The sequence below is a fragment of the Mytilus galloprovincialis genome, chromosome 11 (assembly GCF_965363235.1).
Source record: "Mytilus galloprovincialis chromosome 11, xbMytGall1.hap1.1, whole genome shotgun sequence".
Taxonomy (NCBI): domain Eukaryota; kingdom Metazoa; phylum Mollusca; class Bivalvia; order Mytilida; family Mytilidae; genus Mytilus; species Mytilus galloprovincialis.
Window position 1 is genome coordinate 27,466,432 of NC_134848.1, and position 13,678 is coordinate 27,480,109.

The 13,678-nt window shown below is 31.2% G+C and overlaps 1 protein-coding gene and 1 long non-coding RNA gene across 2 annotated transcripts; both read right to left on the reverse strand.

Moving 5' to 3' along the window:
- Positions 1–675: 675 nt before the first annotated feature.
- Positions 676–3,743, reverse strand: LOC143051926 (uncharacterized). Its single transcript, XR_012970952.1, has 3 exons — positions 3,420–3,743; positions 2,676–2,739; positions 676–1,305 (listed from the first exon to the last, which is right to left on the reverse strand). It is a non-coding gene; the product is annotated as an uncharacterized LOC143051926 (long non-coding RNA).
- Positions 3,744–9,288: 5,545 nt separating this feature from the next.
- On the reverse strand, positions 9,289–13,253 carry LOC143051978 (uncharacterized). The gene is made up of 4 exons (XM_076224951.1): positions 13,202–13,253; positions 11,806–11,841; positions 10,095–10,378; positions 9,289–9,519 (listed from the first exon to the last, which is right to left on the reverse strand). The coding sequence occupies exons 1-4, from the start codon at positions 13,251–13,253 to the stop codon at positions 9,289–9,291; spliced, it is 603 nt and encodes a 200-aa protein (XP_076081066.1).
- Positions 13,254–13,678: the final 425 nt, after the last annotated feature.

The window sequence follows — 13,678 nt, forward strand, 5'->3', positions numbered from 1 at the left end:
AATTAATTTCTAAAAAAATGTTTATGCAAAATCATTATTGTATAAAAAATGTATAGCAAATGTTCAATTCGGTAAGGCAGCAATCAATGTCCGAAACAATAGCTCTGCGTCATCGTATGATGTGATGATGGGAAACTGATCTCGTCTGTTTCCAGTAAGCAACTCGACAATGTTAATAAATTCATTGCTACAGCCATGCTCTGGAAAGTTCTCTGTATATTCCTCTATGAGATTGTCAATTGTTTGTAAGTTACATGGTAAAGGAAATGAACAGTCTCTTCCACCAAAGATCTCTGGCTGATAGTATAACATATTTGGAATACCACTTGGTGTTACAACTTCAGCACGTTGTCTTCTTATTCTATGTGAGTTCCAGTTCTCAGCAAACATGTCCAATTGATGTTGGATAACGGAGAGGAAACAAAATCGAACACATTCTTTATGTACTGGACACGACACATTAAGAAGTCCAGTGTCTTGGAAATCCTGGAAACGGTTTCTCCAAAACTGGGTGAAACTCGTTTTTAGTGTACCCCAAAGCCTTTCTATTCTTTGATTTGCAACAGATCTGCCGACGAGAAAAGAATTTTGTCCCGACATTTCATCGTTTTGATTATGTCGCAACGATCTTTGTAAATCCCTCATTATGACGTTTTCTGTTCCTGCATCCGATCGAACAACCCTTTGAAGCATCTTTCTTTGTTTGATCCAATTAAGATACCAGTAACCGACATATCTGGGGTTATTGTTGGAGGGACTTGCTATCAACCATAAAAGTTTACGAGAGTATCCATCGATTGCCCCATGTATAGCTATGCCGTAGGGTTTTAATTTATCGTAACCATCGACATGAATCAGATAGTTTGGTCCTCTATTGTAGTACACTCTCCTTCGAAGAACTCGATGCGATCTGTTAAGTACACCCTGTTGGTCTATTGTTCTTAAGCAAAGCCTTGCTCTTGATTGTGTGACGCAAAGTCCAAAGCCTATGTTCAGAGTCCTCCACATATACCTGTATCCAACATTAGACAGGCCATTACGGTGTAAAGCCAGGATTGTCCTTACAACTGTAGGTAATGGCGACTGGTTGTTACGCCGTCTGATATTTAATCTTCTCTTAAGTCTTTTTAACATGGAACAACTCATGAATGTTCCGTGAACAAACAAGAGAAATCCACATATTTGAAGGGACGGGTAGCATAATTGATGATAGTATTGGACTAGTTCAGGCACAGAAGCATCATCGCCTGGGTAAGGTATTCCTGTAACGTCATGATCAGCAACACAAAGGAGACAACAGAGTAACTGAAACATAAAGATAGAAATTACACGTATGATGTAATGATAAAATGAAAAATCCGATTGGCTTGATATCTAAATAGGGTGTTCACTGTGACGTCATCAGCTTACTATAAAACTACTAGGAAATGCGCTGCGCCTTCACATTTAATGGAATACGAAATGGAAAAATACACAGTAAGTTTTGACAATCCAAAATAAATCTTCATGGCGATATTTATAACATATTTCATTTTTAAATTTACCCGTTATAGGTATCAGGTATAAGCATATGATATTTTTACATTTGAACATGTTTTCATTTTCAAACAAGAGGACATATCTTCTTCCAGCATATTGCAATCGAATAAACATTTTAAAAGTCATCTGATGCCTAAACGAATTTATTTTGTTTGGTTGATTTTTGTACCATATCTTAAAGAAACAACGAATAGTGTACCTAATGAATAAAATTTGTTATGAAAAAAATATGTTTCAATTTTTGCTAAATTTGTTGTAACATCATGCCTCCTTAAACATGATATCTAGTTCTTTATCAATCATTGACTAATTTATAAAATTTAGTCGCATATTGTCAAAGTCAATCAACCATAAAAACAAGGCCAAGATCAAATTACAGGTATCAAAATGACATCCCCTGGTAGTGGGGAACCTCCTTGTCTAATATCATCAACCTAAGTCAAAGCTAAAATTACACTTCAGACTATCATCCCCTTGTAGTTGGAGACGTTAATGCCAAATATTATCAACCTTAGACTTCTATTTCTTGAGATATGGACTTAAGCAGTAAACTCGGTTGCAAAATTGACTATTAGAGTTCTTCAGGGTCATTCAAGCATTTAAAATAGGTCAAAGATAAATGGCACATGACTGACTGGCAAGAACAATATGTAGGAAATCTGCATCCTAAATATAAGAACCTTACTCGTTATGCTTCACGAGATAAAGACATGAACAGCAAACTTGGTTGCAATGTTAACGCCATATATTCACCGTCGCCTGTAAAACCGTACCTACATGTCTCGCTTTTACTGCGCATGCTAGACAAAATATGAAGAAAACTTTATATCATGGTTCACTATATTTTTCGCTAGAGCCGTGTAAATGTGTGCTCATTTTTCCTATTTTGGTAATCCTTTATTTTTTGTAATTTTTGGCCGTTTAAGGTGCAGTTTTTACAAAAAATAAATCACAATACAGTATTAAACCTTTTTCATACTTTCCACGAAGATGGAGCTGATTAGTCTAAATGAAGAAAAACATTATAAAAACTATACAAGAAAGTTTTGACAAATTTTGTTTGTTTTTAAGCCAAAGTGTGTTGATTTGATGTTCGATGTCAGCAACATATTTCTTTGTTTTACTTTCAACATTACCTTTAAAATATTGCTTGATTCCATAGTCTTTGACCATTTATTAGACGGGCAGGTGACCAAGCAGCTGAAATAGACGATATTTCTTCAATTGAAATGTTTAATGAATAGCAAAATCTTCTAATCGGTCAATATCAAAATAAAGTGAACACATATTTCGTTTCGCATCATGCTTTTCTACCTGGCATTAGTGGCGAATCCAGGGGGTCCGGGGTTGGAACCCTTTTTTACATTTATTTGGAAGATCAATGCAATTGAATGGGGACATATAGTTGGAACTCCCCTTTATCGTGGGCTAGGATCCCCATACCCAACCCTTATAAATGACAAGATCCACCCTGCTAGTTGTGAATCAAATTATTTGTTTAGATTACTAATTTTTATTTGCTTAGCTGTTATGAATTAAATGAGTCATGGAGATTGATCTACAAAGGACTCTGAAAGGCGAAAGGGAGGGACCATTCAGTTTTTTTCCATTTTTCATTGACAGTCGTACAGAACGGGTAGTGTACTTGTGATGGGATGGTGGCGAGAGGGGTGAAACCCTTTAAGTAGAATATATCTTTAATAATAGCAGACGTCTTACTCTAGATCTTATCACAGGTCACGTTAAACTGTAACTTTTCAATGCCCTTTCATTCAAACAATAACGTTTTTTCTCCCTATGATCTTTTTCATTTTGTGTTCAGTATTGCTTCATATTAAAATATAACGCTAAGTCTCCAAAGAAAACAAATATAAACTTACTTATGACTCGTTTCCACTGCTCCCGCTGATGTTGTTGCTGTCGATCTCCATCTTTAATGTGTCAGCACAGGAAGTAAAATACGGACCGTGGGAATCTGACCGTGAGAACGAATAAAGTTAACATCAAATAAGCAAGTTGACTTAATTAATCAACAAGTCGACTTCTTATTTTATGTCATTTACATTTATATTAGCAAGTCGACATTGTAATAAAAACTTTATCTACATCATTCCGACAAGTTGACTTCAACATGATGATTTAATATCAAATAAACAAGTTGTCGACTTAATCAATTAATAAGTTGAATTCAACGTGTCGACTTCTTATTACTATGCCATTATATTTATATCAGCAAGTCGACATTGTAAAACAATTTTTCTACATCATTCCGACAACTTGACTTCAACTTGATAATAAGATTCCAGCTTATAACACACAACTTGACTAATAATTCCGACTTATTAGCAACAAAATAACTTTACAAGGGGTGTACCATATGCGCTTCCATAAATGACCGATATAAGGTAATATCAAATACAATTATCAATACATATTAGGAAGTTGTCTTGGTCAAATGACCGATTTAAGGTAACATCAAATACAATTATCAATACATATTAGAAAATTTCTTGGTGAAATGACCGATTTAAGATAATACCAATTACAATTATCAAAACAATGTTCAAATTTACAGTAAACTGTCGAAAAGTTATCAATATACCTTGTAACAGCTGTTGTATTATTTACAATTATCCTTTAAATATGGTCAATTGAAGGTAACATCTGAATGAATTATCTAAAAAGTGGTAAAATTTACTAAAAAAGTATTATAATTCTTTAATGAAGGTTTGGTTTGTTCAAATTGACTTCAAATGCATTTGTCAATACATGTTAAAGGTAACATCAATTACAATTATCAAAAAAATGGTAAAATTTACAGTAAAATGTCGAAAAGTTATCTATATACCTACAACAGGTTTGCTGTTGTATTTTTTACAATTATCCTATAAATATGGTCAATTGAAGGTAACATCTGAATGAAATATCTAAAAAATCTAAAAAGTGGTAAAATTTACTAAAAAAGTATTATAAGTCTTTAATGAAAGTTTGGTTTGGTTAAATTGACTCAAATGCATTTGTAAATAAATGATAGAAAGTATTTCGGTCAAATGAGCGATATAAGGTAATATCAAATACAATTAGAAATACATATTTGGAAGTTGTCTTGGTCAAATGACCGATTTAAGGTAACATCAAATACAATTATCAATACATATTAGAAAGTTTTCTTGGTGAAATGACCGATTTAAGATAATACCAATTACAATTATCAAAACAATGGTCAAATTTACAGTAAACTGTCGAAAAGTTATCAATATACCTTGTAACAGCTGTTGTATTATTTACAATTATCCTTCAAATATGGTCAATTGAAGGTAACATCTGAATGAATTATGTAAAAAGTGGTAAAATTTACTAAAAAAGTATTATAATTCTATAATGCAGGTTTAGTTTGTTCAAATTGACTTCAAATGCATTTGTCCATACATGTTAGAAAGTATTTTGGTCAAATGACCGATTTAAAGTAACATTAAATACAATTATCAATACATATTAGAAAGTTGTCTTGGTCAAATGACCGATTTATGGTAACATCAAATACAATTATCAATACATATAAGAAAGTTGTTTTGGCCCAAATGACCGATTTAAGGTAACATCAATTACAATTATCAAAAAAAAAATCAAATTTACAGTCAAATATCGAAACGTTATCGATATACCAACAACAGGCTTGCTGTTGTAGTATTTACAATTATCCTATAAATCTGGTCAATTGAAGGTAACATCTGAATGAATAATCTAAATAGTGGTATAATTTACTAAAAAAGTATTATAATTATACCATGAAGGTTTGTTTGCTCCAAATTGACTTCAAATACTTTTGTCAATACATGTTAGAAAGTATTTCGGACAAATGACCGATTTAGGGTAACATCAAATACATTTGGTCAATACATATTTGAAAGTTGTCTTGGTCAAATGACCGATGTAAGATAACATCAAATACAATAATCAATACATATTAGAAAGTTGTCTTGGTCAAATGATTGATTTAAGATAACATCAACTACATATATAAAAAAAATGGTCAAATTTACAGTAAAATGTCGAAAAGTTATCTACATACCTACAACAGGTTTGCTGTTGTATTTTTTACAATAATCCTATAAATATGGTCAATACAAGGAAACATCTGAATGAACTATTAAAAAAATCTAAAAAGTGGTAAAATTTACTAAAAAAGTATTATAAGTCTTTAATGAAGGTTTGGTTTGGTTAAATTGACTTCAAATGCATTTGTAAATACATGTTAGAAAGTATTTCGGTCAAATGACCGATATAAGGTAATATCAAATACAATTAGAAATACATATTAGGAAGTTGTCTTGGTCAAATGACCGATTTAAGGTAACATCAAATACAATTATCAATACATATTAGAAAGTTTTCTTGGTGAAATAACCGATTTAAGATAATACCAATTACAATTATCAAAACAATGGTCAAATTTACAGTAAACTGTCGAAAAGTTATCAATATACCTTGTAACAGCTGTTGTATTATTTACAATTATCCTTTAAATATGGTCAATTGAAGGTAACATCTGAATGAATTATCTAAAAAGTGGTAAAATTTACTAAAAAAGTATTATAATTCTTTAATGAAGGTTTGGTTTGTTCAAATTGACTTCAAATGCATTTGTCAATACATGTTAAAGGTAACATCAATTACAATTATCAAAAAATTGGTAAAATTTACAGTAAAATGTCGAAAAGTTATCTATATACCTACAACAGGTTTGCTGTTGTATTTTTTACAATTATCCTATAAATAGGGTCAATTGAAGGTAACATCTGAATGAACTATCTAAAAAATCTAAAAAGTGGTAAAATTTACTAAAAAAGTATTATAAGTCTTTAATGAAGGTTTGGTTTGTTCAAATTGACTTCAAATGCATATGTCAATACATGTTAGAAAGAATTTCGATCAAATGACCGATTTGAGGAAACATCAATTACAATTATAAAAAAAAAAAAAAAAATCAGTAAAATGTCGAAAAGTTATCAATATACCAACAACAGGTTTGCTGTAGTATAATTTACAATTACCCTATACATATGGTCACTTTAAGGTAACATCTGAATGAATAATCGAAAAAGTGGTAAAATTTACTAAAAAAGTATTATAATTCTTTAATGGAGGTTTGGTTTGTTCAAATTGACTTCAAATGGATTTGTTAATACATATTAGAAAGTATTCGGTCAAATGACCGATTAAAGGTAACATCAAATAAAATTATCAATACATATAAGAAAATTGTCCAAAAAGTGGTTAAATTAATTGATTTTTTTTTAAAATTATACAGTTAAGTTATATTACAAAGTTGACTTGTTCAAATGACCGATTTAAGGTAACATCAATTACAATTATAAAAAAAAAAAATCAGTAAAATGTCGAAAAGTTATCAATATACCAACAACTGGTTTGCTGTAGTATAATTTACAATTACACTATACGTATGGTCAATTGAAGGTTATATCTGAATGAATTATCGAAAAAGTGGTAAAATTTACTAAAAAAGTATTATAATCCTATAATGAAGGTTTGGTTTGTTCAAATTGACTTCAAATGCATTTGTCAAAACATGTTAGAAAGTATTTCGATCAAATGACCGATTTGAGGTAACATCAATTACAATTATAAAAAAAAATCAAATTTACAGTAAAACGTCGAAAAGTTATCAAAATACAAACAACAGGTTTGCTGTTGTTTTATTTACAATTATTCTATAAATATGGTCAATTGAATGTAATATCTGAATGAACTATCCCAAAAGTGGTTAAATGGACTAAAATAGTATTATAATTCTATAATGAAGGTTTGGTTTGTTCAAGTTGACTTCAAATGCATTTGTCAATACATGTTAGAAAGTATTTTGGTCAAATGACCGATTTAAAGTAACATTAAATACATTGATCAATACATATTTGAAAGTTGTCTTGGTCAAATGACCGATGTAAGATAACATCAAATACAATAATCAATACATATTAGAAAGTTGTCTTGGTCAAATGACTGATTTAAGATAACATCAACTACAAATATAAAAAAATGGTCAAATTTACAGTAATATGTCGAAAAGTTATCTATATACCTACAACAGGTTTGCTGTTGTATTTTTTACAATTATCCTATAAATATGGTCAATTGAAGGTAACATCTGAATGAATTATCCCAAAAGTGGTAAACTTTATACTTTATATAAAAAAATGGTCAAATTTACAGTAAAATGTCGAAAAGTTATCAATATAACTGTTCTGTTGTATTATTTACAATTATCCTTTAAATATGGTCAATTTAAGGTAACATCTGAATGAATTATCTAAAATAAAAAGTAGTAAAATTTACTAAAAAAAGTATTTTATTCTATAATGAAGGTTTGGTTTGGTCAAATTGACTTCAAATGCATTTGCCAATACATGTCAGAAAGTATTTCGGTCACATGACCGAATTAGGGTAACATTCAATACAATAAACAAAACATATTAGAAAGTCGTCTTGGTCAAATGACCGATTTAAGATAACATCAATTAGAATTATCCAAAAAAAATTCAAATTTACAGTAAAACGTCGAAAAGTTATCAATATAGAAATAACAGGTTTGCTGTTGTATTATTTAAACTTATCCTTTAAATATGGTCAATTGAAGGTAACATCTGAATGAACTATCCCAAAAGTGGTAAAATTGACTAAAAAAGTATTATAATTCTATAATGAAGGTTTGGTTTGTTCAAGTTGACTTCAAATGCATTTGTCAATACATGTTAGAAAGTATTTTGGTCAAATGACCGATTTAAGGTAACATCAAATACAATTATCAATACATATTAGAAAGTTGTCTTGGTCAAATGACCGATTTAAAGTAACATCAATTACCTGTATAAAAAAAAAAAAAATTTACAGTAAAATATCGAAAAGTTATCAATAAACCAACAACAGCCTTGCTGTTGTATTTTTTAAAATTATCCTATAAATATGGTCAATTAAAGGTAACATCTGAATGAATTATCTAAATAGTGGTAAAATTTAATAAAAAAGTATTATAATTCTATAATGAAGGTTTGATTTGTTCAAATTGATATAATACATATTAGAAAGTATTTCGGACAAATGACCGATTTAAGGTAACTATAAATAGAGATTATCAATACATATTAGAAAGTTGTCTTGGTCAAATGACCGATTTAAGATAACACCAATTACAATTATCAAACAAATGGTCAAATTTACAGTAAAATGTAACTGATTTATTATTTCTTCTTTTTAAACCAGTTTTATAGTACATGTAGTATGTTGTAATATAGCAATATGTAAATAAAACAATAAAACAATTTCAGCAATTGTCATTAATTCTGTATATATACATGTACTAACCTTTCCAGTGTGAATGGTCATGAAGCGTTCTTGGTCGTCTTGCTATATATCCTGGAATCTTTATTTTTAAAAATCTTTTGTTCAACAAGTCTATCTGTAAAATATGTAACATATGCCATTAAGTATTATTAACAATCCTCTCTCTTTGAAAAAGGGGGGGGGGGGCGTATGTTACTTATTTTCACCACAGCAACCTTTCAATTCAATACCACTACATTTATGTTTTAATTATTTATTGCTATTTTGTGAATAATTACACGACCCAAAGTCAACATGCAGTGGTGTAAAATATTTTTTGGAAATATTTGTAATGCCTGCTTATAAATTATAAATATAACCACTTCCCACATATTCAATTTTGATAGGAAATTAGACATTTCCAAATGGTTTTTTTTTCAATTTAAAAAAAATGAAACAATTAAAATACCTTGTTACCAATAAAAAAAAGTCTCTATCTTTGTATTTGCTGTTGATCCAGAAGGTTAATAAGGCTTTTGTTACTCCAAGAAGAACATTGTGCATCCAATCAACAACTGTCGCTTTTGGTATATCCAAATACTGTATCATCATCAATGGATTTATACCCTTTATTCCACGAGACTAAAATAAAAACAAAAAATAGATCCTTATAGGGCAAGAGAATATGAATTACAATAAACAAAATATTGTAAACCATTGGTAATTAATTTCTGTTGGTTTTAACAATTTGCTAAATGTCATGCATTTGGGTCCAGTTTGTTCTTAAAGCTGGACCGCCTTGGTGGTGTAATGGTTAGCGTGATCGCCTTGAATGCGGGAGATCGTGGGTTTGATCCCCGGTTGGGTCAAACCAAAGACGTTAAAATTGATATTTGCTGCTTCTCCGCTAAGCAAGCAGCATTAAGGAATGAGAGCAAAGACTGGTCTGCTCGGAATCAGAATAATGTGTCCGAATGGGTGACATGTCTTCCTGCTGACTGTTATCTCGTGTGCTAGCACATTAAAAATCCAGCTCAGCGTGTTGGTCCAGTACAAGGCAGGGCTCATCTCATTACATATCATAACTTGTTCTTGCCATGATATAGCTGAAATATTGCTCACTTGGCATTAAAAACCAAATCATCCATCCATCCATCTTAAAGCTGAGATCAAGTTTTTCAATGTCAAACCCCAAACCATTAGTGATTGAATTTTTTTGCAACACAATTACTTACAGTACCACCTTCCATAACGACTTTTCTTGCATCTGTCAACATAGATTGGTGGGTTCTTGGAGTAGATGTGTCTTTGTATGGATAGAACCTCAACATAGGTTGCCCTGCTGGTGACTCTCCCTCATCAAGACAGATACTACATCCATACTTTCCATTGAATTGCTTCATATTAAGGACAAGTGCTCTTGCTGGCAAATCAACAGACACAAGCATTAGTTTGGCGCGAACAAGTACTACACTACCATTTGAAGTGGTGACTGTCAACCCTGATAAAAAAATAAATAATGACCATGCAATAGTGAAAACAAACTAATTTTAAAACAAAGATCCAAACACAGATCCTTTTTCTATGATAATTTTGCCAACATAGTATCTGTACTAGAGGATGCCTGCGAAATCGCGGTAAAATTGGGTAGGGGAGTTAAAAATAAAAAAGGGGAGGGTTCGGACGTCGGGTGCCGTGTTTACACATAACAAGGGGGGGGGGAGGATCACTTCGACACGTTCAACTCCCATTTCATTTTTGGACAGTTCTGCACCTGAGTAAAGTGTGTGGATGTCGTTTAATTTAGCAAAACAATACAATACAGGATCTTTATATCCTTTCGTCTTACTTTCACTTAGATTTCGCAGGCAGTACGTCGACTGAGCATGCGCGAAAGCGTATAAGACACGGATCGATAACAGTCTCCGAATTTGGATATTTTCTCAAAAATTGGCGTTTTCTGTGGAAAAAAGATTGTTTCATAGACAAATTAAGGAAGTACAAAACACTACATATATACGTCATATCACAAATATTTCCAACTTTGTATGGTTTCAGAGGAGTTGCGGCTCAATGAAATCGGTCTCTTCCTTTAGTAGTATAGATGTATAATATGGAAAAAAAGAGGTATAATACTGTAAAAAAAAATGAAGATATTTGAGCAAAAATTGTTTGCTTTCATGAATTTTCTTCAAGTGATTATTCACATTTATCAAATTTATATAAAAGTATGGTTAAAATATATATGGTTTAGAGTACAAGAATGGAGAATGCTTACCAGGGACTTGTAATTCCTTTAAGGTGTTTCCCATTGGTGTTAAGTACGAGACCATATTTGGCTTTTCTACTTGACAGTGGAGATAACAGGGTATCAAGTACTTTCTTGCAAATCTACAAGAAATAAATCAATGTATCAATAAGTCTTGACTGTACCAATTTGAAGTGATTTTGTACAATCTTGTGAATATATATACACACATGTACTGTATGAGAATGTGCATAAACAGGATGTACAGAAATCTTAATATAAATATAAAGAAAACAAAGTCATTCTATGTAGCATTGTGTTTTTTTCTGTATTTGCCTATGAACATTATGTTTCACATACAAAAGTTATGTTATAAATGATAATAATGTGCTATATTTTCGACAATTAATATACATCTGTCAACATATATACATTAACACATAGATGTTAAAACCCTAATACTGTAATCATGGTAATAGGCAATGTCTATAGTACTGTACCTCAAGTCAAAAGGTAATTTCGAAAGTTTATATTTAACAGGGATTTTCCTGGTCATTATTTGACATTGGTATATAGTTCTGAATAAATTATAATGTGAAAAAAATATTTGAAATTTACATATTACTCTTACCTTAATTTGATTGGAAGTTCATTAATTGCTAGGTAGACAGGCCACAGACTTCCTTTTTTTGAAGATGTAAACAACGAAACACCATCTGCAATAAACATATATAAATTAACAATGATGATTTGATTAACTTTACACAATGAAGAAATATTAAACACAATCTGCTGATCATTATAATTACTTCGTACTTTTATATACATATATAGGGAACAACAAAATAAACATGAAAAAATATTCAACCAATTTTGGTAACAAATGCATCTAGGTACTGGCTAGATGTCCATAACGTTGTTTGTTAAAAATTCCAATGAAGATTGATATGGCTATATTTCATACATAAAAAATACATAATTGTAACAGGATGCTGTTACAAAGTCTCCCAAACAAAGCCCCTGTAATTATAAACACTATGGTACTACTATAATTTTTCCCATTATAGCTGTCCAATCTCATTTGCTTATAAAGGATTTGATGACTATGAAAATTTGAAATGATTGTGTTTTCTAATGAAAGTTTTGTTGGGATCTTGACCAAATATATGGTTTAGGGGTGGGGATCTCGACCATTTACAAGTTCTCAAACAGGAGGGATTTGGAGTGATCCCAAGGACTCCCCTTATATTTCATTTGATTTATTGTCCCATACAAGAATATATACAGTTTAGGGGTGGGGATCTCTACCGTTTACAAGTTCTCAAACAGGAGGGGGTAAGGGTGACCCCCGGGGACTCACCCTATATTTCATATGTTTTGTTTTATTGTCCCATACAAGAATATATATGGTTTAGGGGTGGGGATCTGGACCGTTTACAAGATATTAGAACATTCTAAAATTGAAGGGGGCAGGGGTTGACCCCTAGGGACTCACCCTTTATTGTATTTGCTTTGTTATATTGTCCTGTGATCATAAATGAAGACCAAGTGTCTTTATCACTTACTGTTTTTAAGTAAAAGTCATTTGAAAATTTAAAAATATAAAATCCCATAGGGTTCTATAGTAAACCCCTCCCTCCTGTTGTTTGGGAGACTTAAAAATTTATCTGACATAAAATATATTGCACGTATAGAACCTGCATGTTTTTTGTGTTACACTTATATCCTTTAAATTGAATTGCTTGATTGATTTTAACGCTGTCTACACGATCCTAAAATTGGTTACAGCAGACCATGTGTTGGTCCACGGGGAAACCCATGCACGCATGGTCTGCTGTAATATTTTTTTTCATGCACATATACATGCAGTACTTGAAAAAAAAATTGGTCTTCATCCAACACACATATAGTGCAGACTGGAAAGCAATCAAAGCTACAAAAGCATCTGACATGAAGCATATAAAAAGTGATTTTACAAAAATTTACACTGTGTACAATATCATTTATATACATTTTGTTTTGTACATGCATCAAATACATATTGTAATTTTTTAAATACACATTCTATATACCTACCTGTATTCATTGTGAATGTTAAATGAACATCAGCTTTTTTCTGTCCCTGCATTACTTCCTTGTAACTGTTTGTTTTGGAAATATCACCCAGTTCACTCAAGTTATCCCTCCTGTCCTTCTGTTTTTTTTATTGCATTGATGAAACTAGGATTTGCAATATCAATAAAGATAACTAATAGATTATGCATTTTGTGTTGTATCTGAAAAAAAACTTTTAAAGTAAAGAAAAAATAGATCTCTATTAGATCCACTTCTATATATATATATATATATATATCCATTCACAAAAACATGCAAAAACTTCATGTCGATTAAATGCAAGGCACCTATAGGTTTAGGCACTGGCTACGATTACTCGGAATAAGTAACAATAAGAAATTCTTATTGTTACTCGAACGGCTAATTTCCAGGTGGGATGCCAGATACGGAGCCATTTTCACGGAATTTTGCTGAGTAACCGTAGACATTTTTTCTATG